At 55.4% G+C, this 17570-nt stretch overlaps 10 protein-coding genes across 10 annotated transcripts; 5 read left to right on the forward strand and 5 right to left on the reverse strand.

The window, feature by feature from the left end:
* Window positions 1–128: 128 nt before the first annotated feature.
* Window positions 129–635, forward strand: LTR77_003054 (uncharacterized protein; the record flags this gene model as incomplete). Its single annotated transcript, XM_064800311.1, has 1 exon — window positions 129–635. One exon carries the CDS (start codon window positions 129–131, stop codon window positions 633–635), a length of 507 nt encoding a protein of 168 aa, XP_064661650.1.
* A 221-nt stretch (window positions 636–856) lies between these two features.
* LTR77_003055 (uncharacterized protein) lies at window positions 857–1556 on the forward strand (the record flags this gene model as incomplete). The annotated part of the gene is made up of 2 exons (XM_064800312.1): window positions 857–1105; window positions 1155–1556. The coding sequence occupies 2 exons, from the start codon at window positions 857–859 to the stop codon at window positions 1554–1556; spliced, it is 651 nt and encodes a 216-aa protein (XP_064661651.1).
* A 566-nt stretch (window positions 1557–2122) lies between these two features.
* Window positions 2123–3576, reverse strand: LTR77_003056 (uncharacterized protein; the record flags this gene model as incomplete). Its single annotated transcript, XM_064800313.1, has 2 exons — window positions 2123–3489; window positions 3546–3576. The coding sequence occupies 2 exons, from the start codon at window positions 3574–3576 to the stop codon at window positions 2123–2125; spliced, it is 1398 nt and encodes a 465-aa protein (XP_064661652.1).
* A 156-nt stretch (window positions 3577–3732) lies between these two features.
* On the forward strand, window positions 3733–6054 carry LTR77_003057 (uncharacterized protein; the record flags this gene model as incomplete). The annotated part of the gene is made up of 2 exons (XM_064800314.1): window positions 3733–4462; window positions 4532–6054. 2 exons carry the CDS (start codon window positions 3733–3735, stop codon window positions 6052–6054), a joined length of 2253 nt encoding a protein of 750 aa, XP_064661653.1.
* A 150-nt stretch (window positions 6055–6204) lies between these two features.
* YMC1 (carrier protein ymc1) lies at window positions 6205–7333 on the reverse strand (the record flags this gene model as incomplete). The annotated part of the gene is made up of 2 exons (XM_064800315.1): window positions 6205–7022; window positions 7237–7333. 2 exons carry the CDS (start codon window positions 7331–7333, stop codon window positions 6205–6207), a joined length of 915 nt encoding a protein of 304 aa, XP_064661654.1.
* Window positions 7334–7668: 335 nt separating this feature from the next.
* On the reverse strand, window positions 7669–8916 carry LTR77_003059 (uncharacterized protein; the record flags this gene model as incomplete). The annotated part of the gene is made up of 1 exon (XM_064800316.1): window positions 7669–8916. One exon carries the CDS (start codon window positions 8914–8916, stop codon window positions 7669–7671), a length of 1248 nt encoding a protein of 415 aa, XP_064661655.1.
* A 1281-nt stretch (window positions 8917–10197) lies between these two features.
* On the forward strand, window positions 10198–12264 carry HPC2 (HIR complex subunit; the record flags this gene model as incomplete). Its single annotated transcript, XM_064800317.1, has 1 exon — window positions 10198–12264. One exon carries the CDS (start codon window positions 10198–10200, stop codon window positions 12262–12264), a length of 2067 nt encoding a protein of 688 aa, XP_064661656.1.
* Window positions 12265–12888: 624 nt separating this feature from the next.
* On the reverse strand, window positions 12889–13787 carry RBD2 (putative rhomboid protease; the record flags this gene model as incomplete). Its single annotated transcript, XM_064800318.1, has 2 exons — window positions 12889–13562; window positions 13616–13787. The coding sequence occupies 2 exons, from the start codon at window positions 13785–13787 to the stop codon at window positions 12889–12891; spliced, it is 846 nt and encodes a 281-aa protein (XP_064661657.1).
* Window positions 13788–14036: 249 nt separating this feature from the next.
* On the forward strand, window positions 14037–16114 carry GAA1 (Glycosyl phosphatidyl inositol protein transamidase complex subunit; the record flags this gene model as incomplete). Its single annotated transcript, XM_064800319.1, has 3 exons — window positions 14037–14046; window positions 14099–15483; window positions 15539–16114. 3 exons carry the CDS (start codon window positions 14037–14039, stop codon window positions 16112–16114), a joined length of 1971 nt encoding a protein of 656 aa, XP_064661658.1.
* A 300-nt stretch (window positions 16115–16414) lies between these two features.
* LTR77_003063 (uncharacterized protein) lies at window positions 16415–17541 on the reverse strand (the record flags this gene model as incomplete). Its single annotated transcript, XM_064800320.1, has 2 exons — window positions 16415–16453; window positions 16585–17541. The coding sequence occupies 2 exons, from the start codon at window positions 17539–17541 to the stop codon at window positions 16415–16417; spliced, it is 996 nt and encodes a 331-aa protein (XP_064661659.1).
* Window positions 17542–17570: the final 29 nt, after the last annotated feature.

The following is a 17570-nucleotide window of genomic DNA, read 5'->3' on the forward strand; positions in this document are numbered from 1 at the left end:
CTTCGCACTCTGCAGAAAGGACAGAATGCTGACGTCTTTCGCTTGGAATTCGTAGGATCATTCCGAATGCTGAAGAAAGCCGCGATGCAATGACCACGGCCTGGTATACTCCGAACAGCTTGTCGAACATGGCAAGTAGACCAGAGGACCAGGAAGATGAAGACGAAGTGGGCATGATGAAGACTGTCAAGTACCTTGAAAGTCTGATCGAGGCTTGCGGGAACAAAGGCATCCCTCCGAATCGCATAGTGCTTGGTGGCTTCAGCCAGGGGTGTGCGATGAGCCTCTTGGCCGATCTGATCAGTCAAAGGTATAGTGGTAGGTTAGCGGGCATTGCTGGTGTCATGGGGTATCTACCGCTTGCTGGAGGTTTCAGGATCAACGACTTGCGAGCACATGCTGGACTGCCTCCTGTCGTGGGTGAGGTGCCGATGTTTCTGGCTCGTGGCCAGAAGGACCAGATGATACCGAAGCGAGTCTGGAACCAGACGTTGAAGAAGTTGGAGGAGCTGGGCGTCAACAAAGATGCGAAGGAGGTTCATGAGTATGAGGGCTTGGGCCATGCCTTCAGTGGGCCGCTGTTGCGAGATATGTGCATGTGGTTGGAGAGGGTAATACCAAAGTTAGAAGACTGACCAGAACAGTCAAGCAACTCCCATAATATGGTGGCTACATCATAAGGCTGAGGCAAGGTAGGGAGTTAGATCATGTTGCAGATGGAGACAGAAAGGGAAGGCGCGAGGGTGCTCTTTCCTCAACTGTATTTCGACCTCACCCCATCACCCGACTTCACCTTTCCTCATTCACCTCGATCTCATCTCTACACCTCTTGTCGCGTCTCTCAACATCATCAATCATGGCACCCACGAAGAAGGATGGCGAGAAAGGTGAAAAGGAGGCCAAGCTTACGCCTGAACAGTCCGCCGCCATCATCATGGACTACCTACGCAAACAGAACAGACCTTACAGCGCCACGGACATCAGCTCCAACCTCAAGAACCGCGTGACCAAAGCCGCGGCGGCGAAGCTGCTCAAGGACATGCACGAGCGGAACGACATCGAGGGCAGAGCAGCAGGGAAGCAGATCGTGTACCACGTCATCCAGGTTTGTCCCTCGTCCACCATGACCTGTCACCATAGCTCATCCGCCGTAGGAAGAACCCGACGACTCTCTTGTCGAGACTCTCCAAGCCATGGAAGCTGAGACCAGCCGGCTCCGCGAGACCACGCAAACTCTCAAGCTTGAGGAGAAGCAGCTCCGCGCCTCGCTCAAAGACGGTGCAGCCTGCATCCCTCTTCCGGAGCTCAAAGCTGAAGTTACGACGTTGGAGCAGCAGAGGGCAGAGATGTCCATGCGGTTGCAGAAGCTGCAAGCTGGCAGTGTGCAGCCGCTTAGCGCCGAGGAGCGGGAGAAGATCTCGAGCGAGTGGAAGAAGTGGTCGAAGACTGCTGCGGCTCGAAAGAAAATCAGGAAGGAGCTGTGGGAGGAGATTCTGGGGCTCATTGAGCCTTCGAAAGTGGCGGAGACGAAGGAGGAGCTGGGGCTGGAGTTTTAGGAGGTTCTCCGACACAGCGACATGATTGAACGGCTGGGCTACGTGTCGATGTTCGATGAGCGCTGATTTGCGTCCGTGATATGTCACTGATATGATCATAGGTATCATGGCTGTTAAGCTTGCCTCCTTTCCCGAAACATGGTCGTCTGTTATCGAGCTTGCTGTTAGGTGGTGCCCTTCCTCCTGTCTTGGGGGACTATGGGTCTGCTCATCTCTTCCTGCCTCTCCTCTTCGTCGGAGCCTGCCCTACGCCTGATAGTCGTCCAACTGGCGCAAGCTGCGACTTTGGCTGCAATTGACAACTCCGGCGTGTCATGCTCACCATCACACCAGCAGACAAGGTGGCTGCTGGTATAATCGCTGGTGACGAGTAGCACACAGCAGTCGTTGGACTGGGCTCGGAATTGTAGCTCGAAAGTACTGTCCGAGGCAGTGACGATGTTACCTGGCTCGATTTGAGCTAAGGATTTGGGGAGATGGTATGTAGAGACTCTAAGGACGCCTCGCTCGCTGTACAAGTATCCAGTATAAGTACACATGATTCGATTAGACTGTAATGGCAAGCTCTACCCTCTTTCATCCCTTCTTGATGCTTCATCCATGCTTTCGGATGACGCCTCACCAGACCCGGTCGTGTCAGCTGTTAGAGGGACTTCAGCAAGCTCCTCTCGGCTCAGAGCCTGGTCGTGTTGGTACGATTGCACAATGTCTTCTTCCAGGTCGTACTCATCGTCCGACTGATCCCGCTTCAATGACCGGTCCAACATCGAGGTGTCCACAGACACACCGTCTTCCAGCGCCGCCAGCTCAGCAAAGTCGGCATCCTGGGCCTCTGGGTTAGGCAGAGAACGACGCTGTCGTGCGTGCTCGGCGGCTGCCGCTTCAGATTCGATCATCAGCTCTTCTTGAATCGCGGCCTCCGCTAGTCGAGCCCTCTCCTCCAGCTCCAGATCACGTTCTGCTTGACCTTCTGTGGGTGGGTTGAGGCCGTGAGACGGCATGCTCACTACGACACCCTGCCTAGCTCTTCCCAAACGCATCTTCTGGCCTTCTTCTCCAGCTCGTCCAAGTGCACCGCAGATGACCTGCACGCACCGCTGGCTGTCGTCGTTCGCAGGAATAGGGTACGTTAGCCAGGTCGGATTGACATCGGTGTCGACAATGCCGATTGTTGGAATGTTGTGTAGCCCACATTCATGCAGTAGGATGTAGTTCTCAAGCGGGTTCAAACAGACCACGAGATCCGGTTTGAGCGCCGCAGTCTGCGGGAGCTGGTCGCCAAAACCAGGAATTGGTTTATCGTTCTCATCCACAACTTTCTTCGCGCATGCACCGAGGATCTGCTGACCATTGGTAATGCTACCAGCGATCCATTTTGTGAACAGATGGCATCCTTTCGATAGCTCTGCCGCCCTGACGACAGCACGCGCCTGACCTTCTCTAGTTCCCACGAACAGCACAAGCCCACCTCTTGATGTAACACCCCGGATGATCTTACATGCGCGCCGTAAGTATGCAGCCGTGATGTCTGGACTGATGATGTGTATGGGATCGTGTTCACCGCGAACGCCAAAGATGTATTTGGCGTTCGCTGGATGCCACAGACTTGTCGCGTGACCGATGTGTGACTGGCTTGCCATCAAGAGTTGCAGCGTGATATCCTGCGGTCGCGGAGGATCTGCGACCAGTTCATGAGACCGGTAATGCGGAGCAAGGGAGGAGCCCACATGTTGGGTATGTGCTTTCTGGTGGTGGAAGAAGGCGAAGTCTTGTGCTACCGGGTCGTTGTAGTCGCGAATTTCTGATGGCAGCGTTTTGGCGTGAGAGTGGACATTGCTCTGCTGCTGTTGCTGTCGCAGGAGAGGAGTGGTGGTAAAGGCTCGTCGACGGAGGGTACCACTGGGGGTGGAAGATTTGGGTAGAGCGAGGCGGCCTAGGAATGTTGATTAGCAGTGGTATAATGTTGACATGGGGAACAGATGAGCCTACCATGCCGCAGGTGCAAGCTTCTTATTATCATGATGGCTACTCAATAGTCAACCAAGGAGACATTGTCGTCTTCTCGAAGTCGTCGATTGACTTTGTCTTGGCTCCTCCGCGGCGGACCTCACCAGCTCATTGCTGCACAGCAACAGCTCACATACCAACACCCACTGAACCCAATGCTGCTTTGTCCATGCCATGTGGTAACCCCAGAACTGTGGCACAAGCACTGCAACATGTCTGGGTCACCGATGAGATCCTGGCGCAAGCCTTCCACCGCATTGCTCGAGTCTCCCACGCCCACAGACGCCATGGCAGCAACGTTCCAGGGCCATTGGAGGCTCGGAGACGATCGTCGAAGAGGAGGATGGGCATGGAGTCTATAGGGCATGGTGCTGGACCTCCGCCAGGTGCTGACTTTGGGTCACTCTTTGGTCTAGGTCGCGCAACACCACCTCCGGATTTCGAGAGGGGTTGGAAGTGGGAGGCTCCAATACCGCGCCCATTGCGGGAAGAGCCCGAGCGAGCAGACCTACAGCGACATGGCACCGACGAGCAAGCGACGTACCAACCGTACGGCACGACTGAGGCCCAGAAGGTACAGGATTTCTTGAAGCTGCCACCCGACCCTATCGATAGGAGCAAAGAAGCCTTCGAAGCACATCTCGAACGACTGGAGAATGTGCAGACACTCGAACAATCTGATATACAAGCTCTGGTTGCCTTCCTCGACAGTCCCTCGAACGAGCCAGAAGCTCATCTCACCTTGCGGCTCTTCCAATGGCTCGAAACGAAGTCCAACATAGAGGAACGATCTTGGCTTGCAATCAAAAGAAGCATCATGTCTCGCGCGAGGGAGTCGGACATACATGTCGAAGAGCTCGTGAAGCTGTTCATGTACCTGATCTATGATCGGCCTGACGGTCGAGAGATGGTGCCAATGTTCGTACGGCTGCCAAGGAATGTCCATGCTGTCTTTCCGAAACTTACAGAGTGTATATTGGGATCCTCAACGGACAAGCGGGAACAAATTTCGGCCATTACGTCGTGGCTGTCTCATGTGTGGCCCGCTAGAGACCTTGGCGTGCTCGAGGACAACGTCGAAGACCCATGGAATGCTGTGTATGAGCTGCTCGCTCAGCGCTTCGAACCATCTGACTTTCCTGAGCATTTTGGCGACATGCTAAGGGACCGGTTCGGATGGGCATTGCTCCGTCATTGGGTACCCAGGTTTACTGCGTCAGCAAACGTGTCAGCACCGGATAGCTCTGCCGAAGACACAGCTCGCGAACAAGCTACGATGTTCGCGATGAAGACATTCAAGCGCTTCCAACCACATGACCCACAGCTATCGAACGTCTCTGTCGATGCGCAAGCTGTCCATGAAGCCTTCAGCAAGCTCCCCAGACATGATGCATACGTTCTCAACGGCCTCATTGACGTATTGTCACGTAAGGGGCTTCCCTACCACCAGGTGGTCGCGCAGATCGTGGACGTATACATTGCAACACAGCCCAATAGCACGACCAAAAACCTCTTCATCAACCTCCGCCGAAGGAAGACCAATCAGCCTGTTCCTCTCGAAACTGCCACGGAACTTATGCAGCACTTCCTCGCATCCGGCTTGCCGGTCTACGCACTCTATGTCTTCGAGTCGCTGCCCAGCATACCTCTGCGGATATGCTACGATCTACCGGTGAAGCTTATTGAGGAAGCCCCTCAGATACATCAAGACAGGATCTGGCGGATCCTCTGCCGCTCCACTTCCGATGACAAGGTCCCGCTCGAACTACGTTGGCGCAAACGGAATGCCCTCACCCCAGAGCATGTTGAGACAGTGCACAAAGTCGCTTATGCCTGGGCATCCTCGACATACATCAGCCCTCGCATGGCTTTTCGGCGTGTTTGGGAATGTTTCAGATTCTTGAATGATCGCTCTGCGCCAATTTCGCCCATGTTATCCCGAGCAATGGTCAAGGCCGGGATCATTCGTCCGCTACAGGAAACAAGACGTTTGAGCAAAGCACAGGTGCGGTATGTCATCGGCGTGATTGAGGGAGTTGAGGGAGAGGGAACAGCGGTTGAAGTCGATCGCATGGTGTTCGAGCACTGGAACCTTGTGTTGCAAGCCAAAGGCTATCGCCCCGGCATACGGCAGGACCAGGATGGCAAATACTGGCTCCACAATCGTCAGCTGTGGCAGAAAGACTGGATGAAGCGCGTTCCTCCTCCCAAAGCAATTGACGTCGAAGGGCTTCCAGGAAGGAGGTTGACTCAGCATTATATGAGAGTGCAGACGACGGAACTGGAACAGAAAGACCAGGTCACCTTCCAGCCATTTGCGAGCTCCGAGCCCCTGGTGTCTGCCGACCTTTCCAATGATATCGATCCACCAGGGAGACACCAATATAAAGCCCGCAAGAGCGCTCGTCGCGAGGCAAGGCAGCGGGAACGGACGAGCGACGGGAGCGTTAGGATTGTGGATCCGGGCGGTGGGAGGTGGAACACTGCGTGACGGGGCCTGCTGTGAAGTGGTTGTTTTTACATGCACATGAACGAAGATACCCAAATACAGGAGTCATGCCATCATGGTACGGCAATTCATCGAGCCTTTGTACAGCATTACATGTACTTTCCAAGTTACCTTCCGATGACTCGCACCCCCTCAAGTGATTAAACGCATCATCAATTCCACCACTGCAAAGGTCCCAGCACTGACCGGCATCGCTCTCAGCAACGTCGGTCCAATCCCTCTCCAGAACCCAACCGCGCCCTCCTGCTTCCACGTCTGCGCAAACGCGTCGCGCATACTCTTGTACCGCTGCTTCTCTCCCCACTCATCCGTCTGCATCTTCGACTTGATCACATCGAAAGGGTATGAAGAAATCCACAGCATCTCGCCCGCAATACCGCCGTACAGCGCGATCTTCCAGGTTGGAATCTCTTTCCGAACGAGGCCATTGCGCTTTGCATCGTTTTGCATCAGATACTCGAACGTCAAGAACCAGCATCCATACGCCTGTGCCTCACGCAGCAAGGTCACTGAAGTCCCGCGGTACAGACCCAGGGGTATGCTCGGACTGCGGGAGAGTTTAGCTATACAATCCAGCGGCCCGGCGTACAGCCTATTTGCGCCATGTGGTTGCGTCTGCAACCTGATGCGGATATGCTCGATGGGCGACGAGAGCACGGTGTTCACCACACCTGCGAAAGCTCCAGAGGCATAGTACTGTCCGTACGAGAGGGGCTGCGGGCTGGCTTCAATGTCTGAGATGGTTTTGCCTTCGGCAGCGGCATTGCGGGCCTCGAACGCGCGGCGAGCGTAGTTGAAGCCGCCGAACTGGACGGAGACGCAGGCGCCGATGCCGATGAGCGGAGTGAGGGTGCCTTTGTAGAAGGCGGTGGCGCCTTCGTTGCGGAGGATGCTGGTGGCGCAGGAGAGGGCGTTAGGGTGGGTGGTGGTGGTTTGGAGGCGCACTTTTACTATGTCTGGGGTAGTGTTAGAGAGGCGTGTCCGGGTAGTACCTATCTACAGGTATTGGTTGTCTTACCGAATGGTTGACCTGTTCAACGGTTAGCTTGTGTATCAGATGTCTTTGAACTTGCTCTCCCAAGGTCCGAGAAAACCACGTTCGGAACCTTTGAGGAGGACATCAAGCCAACTGCATAAGAAATGGTCACGTCTGGATAGCCGTACCTATAAGCACCTGCGCAACACCTCCCACAGCGCCCGAAAAGAGGTCCTTCAACGTCGCCGACACGCCTCCGCCGGCCTCCTCCAGTGCTTCCGCCATCTCGCCGCGTCCTTCACCGCCTGGCAACCACTAGCAGCTTCCTATGCGCCCACGAATAACAGCAAAAATTTCGTATTGGCTTGAGACGTTCAAATGGACCAAGTAACGCACGAGGCTCTGAAGTGAAGTTCGAGCGAAAGCTTCAGCAGCGGGCTCTTGGCACAGGATTTGCGTGAGGCGTTCAAATGTGGCGGTGCATACTTCAAATGCACGTGCAGTGATTTGAACCAGGTGCAAGTCAAATACATGTATAGGGACTGTGGTTGAGACATATGGCTCCGATAACATTGCTTGATATCATGTTTTGTACAGTACTCGCTCTGGTATATCATTGTCTACTCCGCCTTCCAACTCCTCCCCCCACCCCTCTGCCACAGCCAAACCGCCTCCGTAGCATAAGCCTTCGCACTAACATGCTTTCCTCGATCGATCCCCCTCCCCTCACTCTCCATCACCAACATCTCAATGACCTTCTCCTTATCCACCTCCCTCCAGATTCCGCGCGCCAACGCTCCAAAAGTGTCCTCAGAGCCCTCCGTACCTGCACCCGGCTCGCCAGAATCTCCAAACTCGCCCTTGCCGAGTCGGTACAGCAAACGTCCGAGGGTCTGGAATGCGATGCATCGCTGTGGTGCGAAGCTGGAATGTCCGAGGTGGACCAATTCGGAGATGGTGTAGCCAGCCGCTTCTGGAGCGTCGCCATGGTGATGTAGACCAGCGGAGACTGGAATTTGAGAGGCTGTACGTGGCGCAATGAGTTCGCCTTTGAAAGAGAAGCGAAGGTCTTTAGGGTTCAGGGCGGCGGCTGATGGGTCGTAGTTGTTCTTTGATGACTTGGAGGACTGCATCCATTCCAGCTTGCCTGGATCTGAAGGGAGGGACGGGAAGTACTTCTGATGCAAATCGTCCAGAAACGTTTCCGATTCTGGATTCAGGTCTGGAGGCTGATTCGGTCGCGGGAAGTGTACGCTGTCGTGCGGCAAAGCTTCAACTGCTTGGTCATCGTGGTCCTCGACATTTTCGACAGCGTCTACTTCGCGCTCTTCCACCTCCGCCCGGTCTTCGACAACTGCTGGCGCGGCGAACGAGACTTTCTTCGGCGCTGCATTCTTAGTGTTACTCTTCGGTGGCTCAGCTGCGTTTCGCCTAGACAAATCTGCTTCGGTCCCGCCACTGTTGATGTTCGACCTCTGAAGCAAGCGCTGTATCATGGCAGGTCCAAGGCTGTTCATCAGTTCTCGCTGTTCCTCCTCGATCTCCTGCGCGGACATCCCAGCGAGTTTCTGAGTGTTTTCAGCATCGATCCGCTCCTTTTCTTCCTCCTCCCAGGTCTTCGCCTCGCCACCATCGACATCCTGGACTGCTGGAGCAGCAAGACGAGAAGGTCCTAGCCGATCTTCTGATGGCGCCTCTTTCGAATTGAACTGATCATCCCTCACTGCGCTCCGCTGCTTGAATCTACTCTCGACCTTTCGTTTGCGATGCTCAGGGAATCCAGTCTTGTTCTTCAGCGAGGGAGCACTCGGAGGTGAAGGCGCCCCTGGCTTTCGTTCCAGAACATCCGCCACGAGTGCGCCTGGCATGGGCGCGCTCTTTTGCTGTGACTCCCCATGTTGATCGCCATCGATATCGATCTCAAACCTCTCACCTCGCATCATCTTCAAGGAAAGCGTGGATGTTTCAAAATAGCTTCGGCAGAGGTTCTAACTAAAATTTAAGGTTGAGGCGGGATGCTAGCGCGGGGTTTAGCCGCAGGGGTCTGCTATAAGAGTTCGACGTGCTATGCTTTCACCTCTACATCACCAACATTGCATATCAACATCGGCACTTAATGAATTGTAAATGACTAATCACAAATGGTACAACCGTTTTTCATGCGTTGTGAGGTATATCGATCAGAGGCATTGTTCTTCTCCCTTCCACAAGCATCCGGAAGCACGGATCCTGTCGTTAGATGCGATCCTGAGAAACGAGAAGATCAATGGAGGAACCCAATGGAACGCGCACAAGTACGAGCAGTCTGCAGCAACAACGTTATTTGGAGGTCGCGGGGATCAATACCCATCCACATGAAGACACATGATGTCAGTTGTTATAGACAGCAGGGTAGATCTGTATAATATTCATATTTGGCGCAGCCCTGCCCCGGCGAGTCGATTCCGAGGCCAGTCAGGCCTCAGCATTTCTGCAAAGCAAATCACTGGACACACCCCAAAGGAGCGGTGCCAGTGAGTTTCCACCACGCGCCTTCCGGGGTCGCTGCTGGCCTTTGGCTCTGGCTCGTCCGTCTCGTCTCGGTTCGTGGTGTCATGTTTTAGGAGAGCGAGGAGCCGTTGATGCGGCTTTAGTGCCAAATGTGTGAGTGCCCTCGTGCTGCTTTGCTTGGTCTCGCTGGAGATTCTCTGGCTGCTGCCGTCGCCGCGCTTTCACATATCTCCTTCACCACCCACTTTCGTGAAGCCTTTTGCTTCTTTACTTCTCACTCATTGTCGTCTGCAACGTCGTCAATCTGTTCGGCATCAAAAGGGGTCTTCCGGCCATCACAAAACCGTCGCCGAGGTCACCAATCGATCCACAGCACTCACAGCAACACTTTGACGACTACAACGAGCGTGTTCACATCACATTGCGGCGTGTGTTGGCGAGTACTGTCGTCGTCGTCTTCTCCCACGATTTTGCGACGTTGAAGGCATCCGCCGCCGCCTTAAGCTCGCTCCGGATTGGCCAGCCACTTCGACATGCGCCAAAACCTCGATTGAGCTCTTTCGACTCCAAACTGCAGTGAAGAACTGCGCCAATTCGTCGCTGGTGCCTGCAAATACTTTCTACCACTGTCTTGGCGTTATTGTATCCAATTCACCTCCATGGATCCGCCGTCGCTGAACCACAACCTGAAAGTCCCTCCGGAGTTTGACGGTCGGAGTTCATCGTCAATGTCGTCCCCTCCGAATTCACCCCCGCAAAACCATGCGATCCACGATACTATCGAAGTTGCTCGCCCATCCCAATCCAACCCCGGGAAATTTGCAGAAGGTGTTGTTGCAGCAGCTTCGGCAACTCCCGGGCGACTCTCTACCAACACAACTGCGACAGCTACGAACAGCAAAACATCTACTACTACTGCGAATGGCAATGCGCCGGAGAAGCCTAAAAGGCAACGAAAGAAAAAAGAAGTCGGACTTGACGGCAAACCCATCGTCGACGACAAGCCCAAGGAGAAGAAACCACGAAAGCCCCGGGAACCCAAAGTCAAGACTGCAGGCGCAAACGACGACAAGCCGGCCGCGTCACGCAAGAAGCAGAAGGTCGAAACCAAGGTCGAGCCTGCTGAAGCATCTACCGCACCTCGTCAATCGACCTTGACCGAGATGGTTGGATCGTATCAGCAACCAGCCAACTCATCCTCAAACGCTGCCGCACCTCTACAACCACAACATCGCGCCTCCGACAGTATGACTTACAGCAGCATTCCGCCATCGTTTTCGAAAGCACAGTCTCCACGACCATTCTCCAGCGGCCAGAACTACGACCCCATCCGCGGTTCAACCAGAGCCTCCTATCCACCGCCACCACCCAATCCTAACAACGTCACCGCGTCGGCACAAGCTTCACCACATGCCAATCGAGCATCTGCTTCACCAGCAATTTCCAGCCTGATCGATCCACCTCCAACAATAAAGGCGTCAGCCTCTGCGACAATGAACTCACCTCACGCAAACATGCAGCCACCTTCTTTGACATCTCAACAGATTCAGTCGCCACAAAAGCCGACCGCATCCATGGCCTCACCACCACAGCCGCGACCTTCACCACCATTCACCAAACCGTCCACGATGGCCAACTTTGACGGCGCGATGGATCTGGACCGCCTACCATACTGCGCCAACCAGGCAGCCAAGAAAGCGCCCAAATCGAAATCATCTTCTTCACCCACACCCAAAGCCGCTCGTCCAACTCCACCGCCTGCGCAAGTGCCGAAGGGAACCGGCAGCGGCCTGCTATCCAGCTCTGACCTCTTCGGCGGACCCTCCACCTCCGAGCCTACCACGCGCAAAGGAGTGAACATCGACATCCACATCCCGCTCAACCCAGCCGGCGGAAACACGGTCAACATCGCTCAGGAGATTGCGAAGAAGTACGGTCGTGATGCCGTCAACCCACGTGCTGCCGCGCACCGCGAGATGATGCTGCGCATGTCTGCTGAAGCAAACAAGTTCGCCGGCACCGCAGACGGGGACGAGATGAGTGTGGATCTTTTGAGCGAGGCCGAAGGGGACAGCAACGTGGAGATGGGCGGCATGGAAGACGGACAGAGCAATACCGGCCTGGACACTGGCGCAGACGGCCCGAAGCCACGCAAGAGACGCAAGAAGGTGGAGGAGTACGACAAGGAAGATGACTTCATCGACGACACGGAGCTGGCGTGGCAGGAGCAGGCGGCTGTGGCTAAGGATGGCTTCTTCGTTTACTCGGGCCCCCTCATTCCGGAAGGCGAGCAGCCCCAGATCGAAACGAGTGCGCCGACTAGAGCTCGCGGTGGGAGAGGTTCGAGGGGTGGGAGGGGTGCAAGGAGTGCGAATACCTCGACTACGCATGCTTCGCTGGCGGACACGAAGGCCAGGGAGGCGGCACCGTCGACGAGGGCAAGGGCACGTGGGACTAGAGGCACGAGTGCGCCTAGGAAGCCTCGCATCACGAAGGCGGATCGGGAGAGATTGGAGCTAGAGAAGGCGGAGCGTGAGAGGGCTGCTGGGATGGGTGGGCAAGCTGCGGGGAACTCGACCACGACTGCGACTGCGACTGCGACGACTGCTGCGACGAACGGTGCCGCGAATACGACGACGACGACTCAGCAAGGTTTCGTGCAGCCCACTCCACAACAGCAACAGCCGGCCTTCTACCACCAACAGTCGACCGGCACGATGGCTTAGGACGGCCAAACGCCCGCTCGGAAAGAATCTCCTCTCGTGCATCAGCATCAGCGACAATACTCATTCGAACGATACGTGCGCCCACCCGGGATGCAGGGGACAGGACGGTGTGATCGACGACGGCGAGCGTTCTATTACAACTGTACCTATGCACGATGGGATTACCGTGGACGATGGCATTATTATATGCCATGAAAACACCCACCGGAACTGCTGTTTTGAGGACTTGCTGGGTGCTTCTTTGCTATGGAGAGATATGTGTTATTGCTATGGCGGTGTATGGGATGGAGCGATTGCATGGCGTCTGCCGTGATGGCTCTGCCTCGCTCATGGGATGGCGTTCGTTTTGTCTATGATGCTGGGATTGCTTTCCGGCATTAGCGAGGGTGTACGATTGGTGGTAGCTAAGGGACGCATGGCGAGCGGGCACTGCATGTAATGACCCTCAATCGAGGATACTAAACTCAATCCCTTTCAAGTCTGGTATTCTAAAGTCTGTTATGCCATACTCCGTTTTCTGCATGGTCTGCCCAAACATGGCGCAACGCGAAGAGCAGAGTGGATATGCAAGCGATCTTTTGATTCAATAGTACAACATCTATTTATACACGCCTTACCCCTTCATCAACCGCCCAACCTCTGCCCTCCCGCCGGCGTCATCGGCCTCAGTGGCGCTCCACCCCCTCCCGCCAAAATACCTTCCTGCATACTTCCCACCCTCGCCACCCCAGCACCTCCCGCACTCGTACTCGGCAGCACCCCATACCGCCCATACGTCTTCTGATCCACACTCACATAATGCGGAATTCTGCCCAACAAATTCAACTTCCCTTCAATCCACCGCAGAATCTTCTCACTCGGCGCCAAAAACCGTATATACCCCAGCCCCCACAGATACCCCGTCGCCGCGCCACAGATATGTCCCAGGAAACTCGTATGCGGCACCAAGAAGCTCACAATAAGGATAAAAATGAGCGGAGTCGTCCACGTTGGGATCCGCACATCCAGTATCTGGAAATTCGGATTCGCGCGGTACGTTTTGATCGACTCCGAGGCGAGGAGCAGGAAGACCCAGACGCTGGCCCCTAAAGCGGAGGTGTTGGAGTGGAAGACGTAGCGCTCGAGGAGCGTGTAGAGGCCGCCTGGCAGGTAGCCGAAGGAGCCGGTGAAGAGGAGGAGGGTGACGATGGTGCCGTGGTCGGACTCGAAGCGCTCGAGGAGCGGGAGGAGGGTGAGGGTGTTGAGGAGGTAGTGGGGGAGGGATTTGTGGAGGAGGGGGTAGGTGTTTAGGCGGTAGACTTCACACCCGTTAGCATGGATATATGTGTACGGGTCTGTAGGGTTGGCTCACGTGTCGTCAAGTTGATCTCCTGCGGTATCAGCGCTCCCCACTGCTCGAGTTCGGGGCGGATGGCGACGGCGATGTAGAAGCCGGTGAGGACGAGGAGGAGGAGGCGCGTAGCGAGAGGGAGGCGGAGGAAGTAGCTGCGGATGCGTCGGACGTCGGGGATGTTGTACGCCATCGACAAGCTGCTGCTGTTGTCCGACCTCCTCTGCGCCGAGTCTGCGTCTGTTGCTCGCGCCGCTGTCGAGAGTGTTCAAGGGTGTCGCGTGAGTCCCATCTCGAAGTCGATCGCCTTATTTCCGCTGGTCTCCGGGGAAGTCGCGACTCGCGTCGGGGAGGTTAATCAATATTTGGGTAGCCGTATTCATTGACAATCTTGACGACATCTTCAACACACCAGCGATGCTACGGCGATAGCAGCAGTACAATGGCGCTATGTAAGTCCTATACCCTGATCAACATGTCACGTTGCTGACATATGTCCACCAGCAACGCGCCTCCTCGCCCTCCGCCGCTCCCCAGTCCTCCTCAAGCTCCCGCCCTACCTTTCCGCTCTCTGCATAGTAGTCGGCGTCGTATGGCTGCTCCTGCTTCCCTTGAACGAGTACTCCCGCAGCACATACATCTCCGAGAACGCCATTCTGCCTGGCCAAGTCCACACCTACTTTGGCGGCAGCGAACACAACATTTTCCGGGCCTACAGGCAGGAAGTCTGGCACTTGTCCGAACGCAGCGACCATGACAGAATATTTGGCCTGGAGCATGAGATGCGCTCGATTGGGCTAAAGGCTGCGACGCAGGAATATAGCTGGACTGTTGCAGGGGAGGAGATTAAGGGGATGAATGTCTATGGGCTATTGCAGGGCCCGAGGGCGGATGCTACAGAGGCGATGGTGCTGATGGCGGCATGGAGGAACTTCGATGGGCAGATCAATTACTCTGGTGTCGCGCTGGCTCTAAGTCTGGTGCGGTACTTCAAGCGCTGGAGTATCTGGAGTAAAGACATTATTCTCCTCATCACAGACGACAGCACATACGGACCCGAGGCGTGGGTGTCAGCCTACCACAGCACTTCTTCCATCGCCACCTCGAGTCGGAATATCAGCGCCTTACCGATCAAAGCAGGTGCTCTGCAGGGCGCTGTGGCGCTGGACTACCCAGCTGGACCTTGGGGCCAACGATTCGAAAAACTCGATGTGCTGTACGACGGCATCAACGGCGCCTTGCCCAATCTCGATCTTCTTAACACCGCTGTATCCGTTGCGAACAGCCAGATGGGCATCGGCTGTGTCCTTCACAACACTGTCCACCATTTCGACACATACTCCGACCGCCTCCTGACCCTCACCAAAGGCTTGCTCACGCAATCGGCCGGCCACGCCACAGGACCGCACAGCGCGTTCATGCCGTATCACGTTGACGCGGTCACTCTACGTACAGTGGGAGACGGTTGGCACGATGAGATGAGCCTTGGTCGTGCAACAGAAAGTCTGGTACGGAGCCTCAATAATCTGCTCGAGCACCTGCATCAGAGTTTCTTCTTCTACATTCTACTGAACACGAATCGATTCGTGAGTATTGGGAATTATCTCCCAGCTGCCATGATCATCGCCGGCAGTTTCACCATCTCGGCTTTGGCGCTTTGGGTGCAGAGTGGTAAGGCGTCGAAGGGTGACGAGCAGCTGGGCAAGGATGGAAAAAAAGCGACCGAGAAGAAGATGGAGCTCGTCAGCGATGGCGACGATCTGGCGTTGGTTCCAAAATCAGATCTCGTTGCGGCGGAAAGAAAGATATTCCTCCCCGCCACCATCCTGTTGAGCGTCCACTTGGCGGGCCTGGTGCCGCTGTACCTCTTGAACAATCTCAATCGTTCTGTGAGTCTCTCCACCCTGTCAACCACTTCCTTACAGTGACTAACACTCTGCACAGTACCTCACCTCGGCCTTCCACTTTATCGCCCTGGCCACCCTCCTCCTACCCTTCTACCTCTCCCTCCAACTCTCCCGCCTCCCAACCCAACAAATCAAAATCCTGCAATCCTTCTCCCTCCTCTTCCTCGGCGCCACTCTCAGCATGCTCGCCACCATCAACTTCAGCCTCGCCTTCATCATCGGCCTCCTCTGCGCTCCGCTCTCCTTCCTGCGCCCGCTACCACGCCTCTTCACCACCGGGTCACTGAAGCAAGAACGAACAGTCGACGACGCGCAAGCTTTCGTCGCGTCGCTTGTAGTTGTGCTGCCAAGCGCGGCGCTTTACTTCCTCATCTCGCCGCCGGTGGTGTTATACGTTGTGGCTTCCGGACTGCCGGGTTTGATCGATCCGGAGAATTGGATGGGTTTGGGGAGGTTAGGGCTGGACGGTTTGTTGGTGGAGATGGCGAGGGGGTGGGTGGCGCAGGGTGTGTGGACGGGGTTGGTGGTTTGGGGGGTTTGGTGGCCGGCGTGGGTGGTTGGGGGGGCGGTTCTGGGGAGTGCGGTTGTGGGAATACATGACAATGGTACTTGAGTGAATCTAAGCCCCATGAGGCACGTACGAGACTTGAGATCTCCGCGCGTGATACACAGATCCACCTCATGAGCAGATGGATCTTAGCATGTCTGGCACTTGCTTGATCTGAGACTCCCTGTGTGCGGTCCTGAAGTTTCAAAGGCCAGATTACCTGGCCTACAGCTCCTATCTGACTAAAGCCTACTCAACGCATGCGATCGCCAGCTGCTCCAAATTGTCATCGACTGTTTTCGCGCGCGAGCAAAGTGCTGCGGGGCCGTCAAAAGGCGATTGGGGCCGATGGGTACCACCGTATACTCATGATATCCGTCCCTGAGCTCCGGGAGAAGCGGTACTCTAGACAATATCAGGTACAGGGTCTGCGTGCCTTTCATGCAGTTGAGTTCAGCTGCCCAGCGGTCCCAGATATCGAAATCCTTTGAGAGGTCTGACGTGCAGCGCCTGTAGTCCTTTTTTGTTAGTCTTACCAGCGGGAGTGAGATCCGTATGCCACGATTTGTGGGCTCATATGTCTCAGTCGGATGCCAGTTCGAGGTGGCATGCACGTCAGAACAGCCTTCGAAGCCCGCTGGTGACTGTGCGAGGAGCTGGTCCGAGTTGGCATCGACGTTTGCAGTCCATGCAAAGATTGACTGGTCCGTCGAGCTCATCATGATATGCTCTTGCAGCCGCATAAATGCTCTCGATCCTTCGCCGTATAGCAGCGGCATGTTGACGTCGAATATCCCGAGCAGCGAATAGGCTCGGTCTTCCAACCGGGTCGTGCTCCTCTTTGACGCCCAAGACATGCGCTGCGCGATGCTGTATTCCCCGAGAAGATCTCCGATGCGGCAAGAAGAATCTCCTCCTTCGAGTAGCGGTAAGGGTATCGTTGTAATCTCGTGGAGAAGGGGACTCAGCATGCTGCGAGAGCCGATCCAAGACCATCCTTGATCATAGAACTGCAGGCGACGTGGAGCGAGAAGCTCTTGCAGTGTCCATCCCCGAGTGAACCATCGTGCTTTACGGAAGAGCGCTTTAGCCGATGCACCCACAAAGCAGGACAGATCATGCTCCCTCTCCTCGGCGTCTACTGCTTGCTTTTCAGCTTGCGAGGCCGGCACATCCTCGAGCCATACATCGCACTCTTCGGCTGCCTCATACCACCGCCACATGCTGTTGACCGCCTCGGAAAGCTCTGCCGAACTAGACTTATCGATGCAGACACTGTCCAGCCAAGCATAGGAGAGCCCGTCCTGCAGTGCTTGGTTGCAGGTAACGAGTATCTTCTGATACCTGCGCTTGTTCCCGACGGAGGAAAAGGTGTTCATCTCTCGGAAAGAGACCTCGTCGGTTCCCCATGTATGGGAGAGGATGGCATATTTCACTTCTCGCTCGCTTTGAAATTCTTCTAGCTGCCGGGTTCGGGTATTGATGAGCCACATTCTGTTGTCTTGACTGTGGAAAATGGACG

The sequence above is a fragment of the Saxophila tyrrhenica genome (genome assembly GCF_035928015.1).
Source record: "Saxophila tyrrhenica strain CCFEE 5935 chromosome Unknown scaffold_4, whole genome shotgun sequence".
Lineage (NCBI taxonomy): Eukaryota > Fungi > Ascomycota > Dothideomycetes > Mycosphaerellales > Extremaceae > Saxophila > Saxophila tyrrhenica.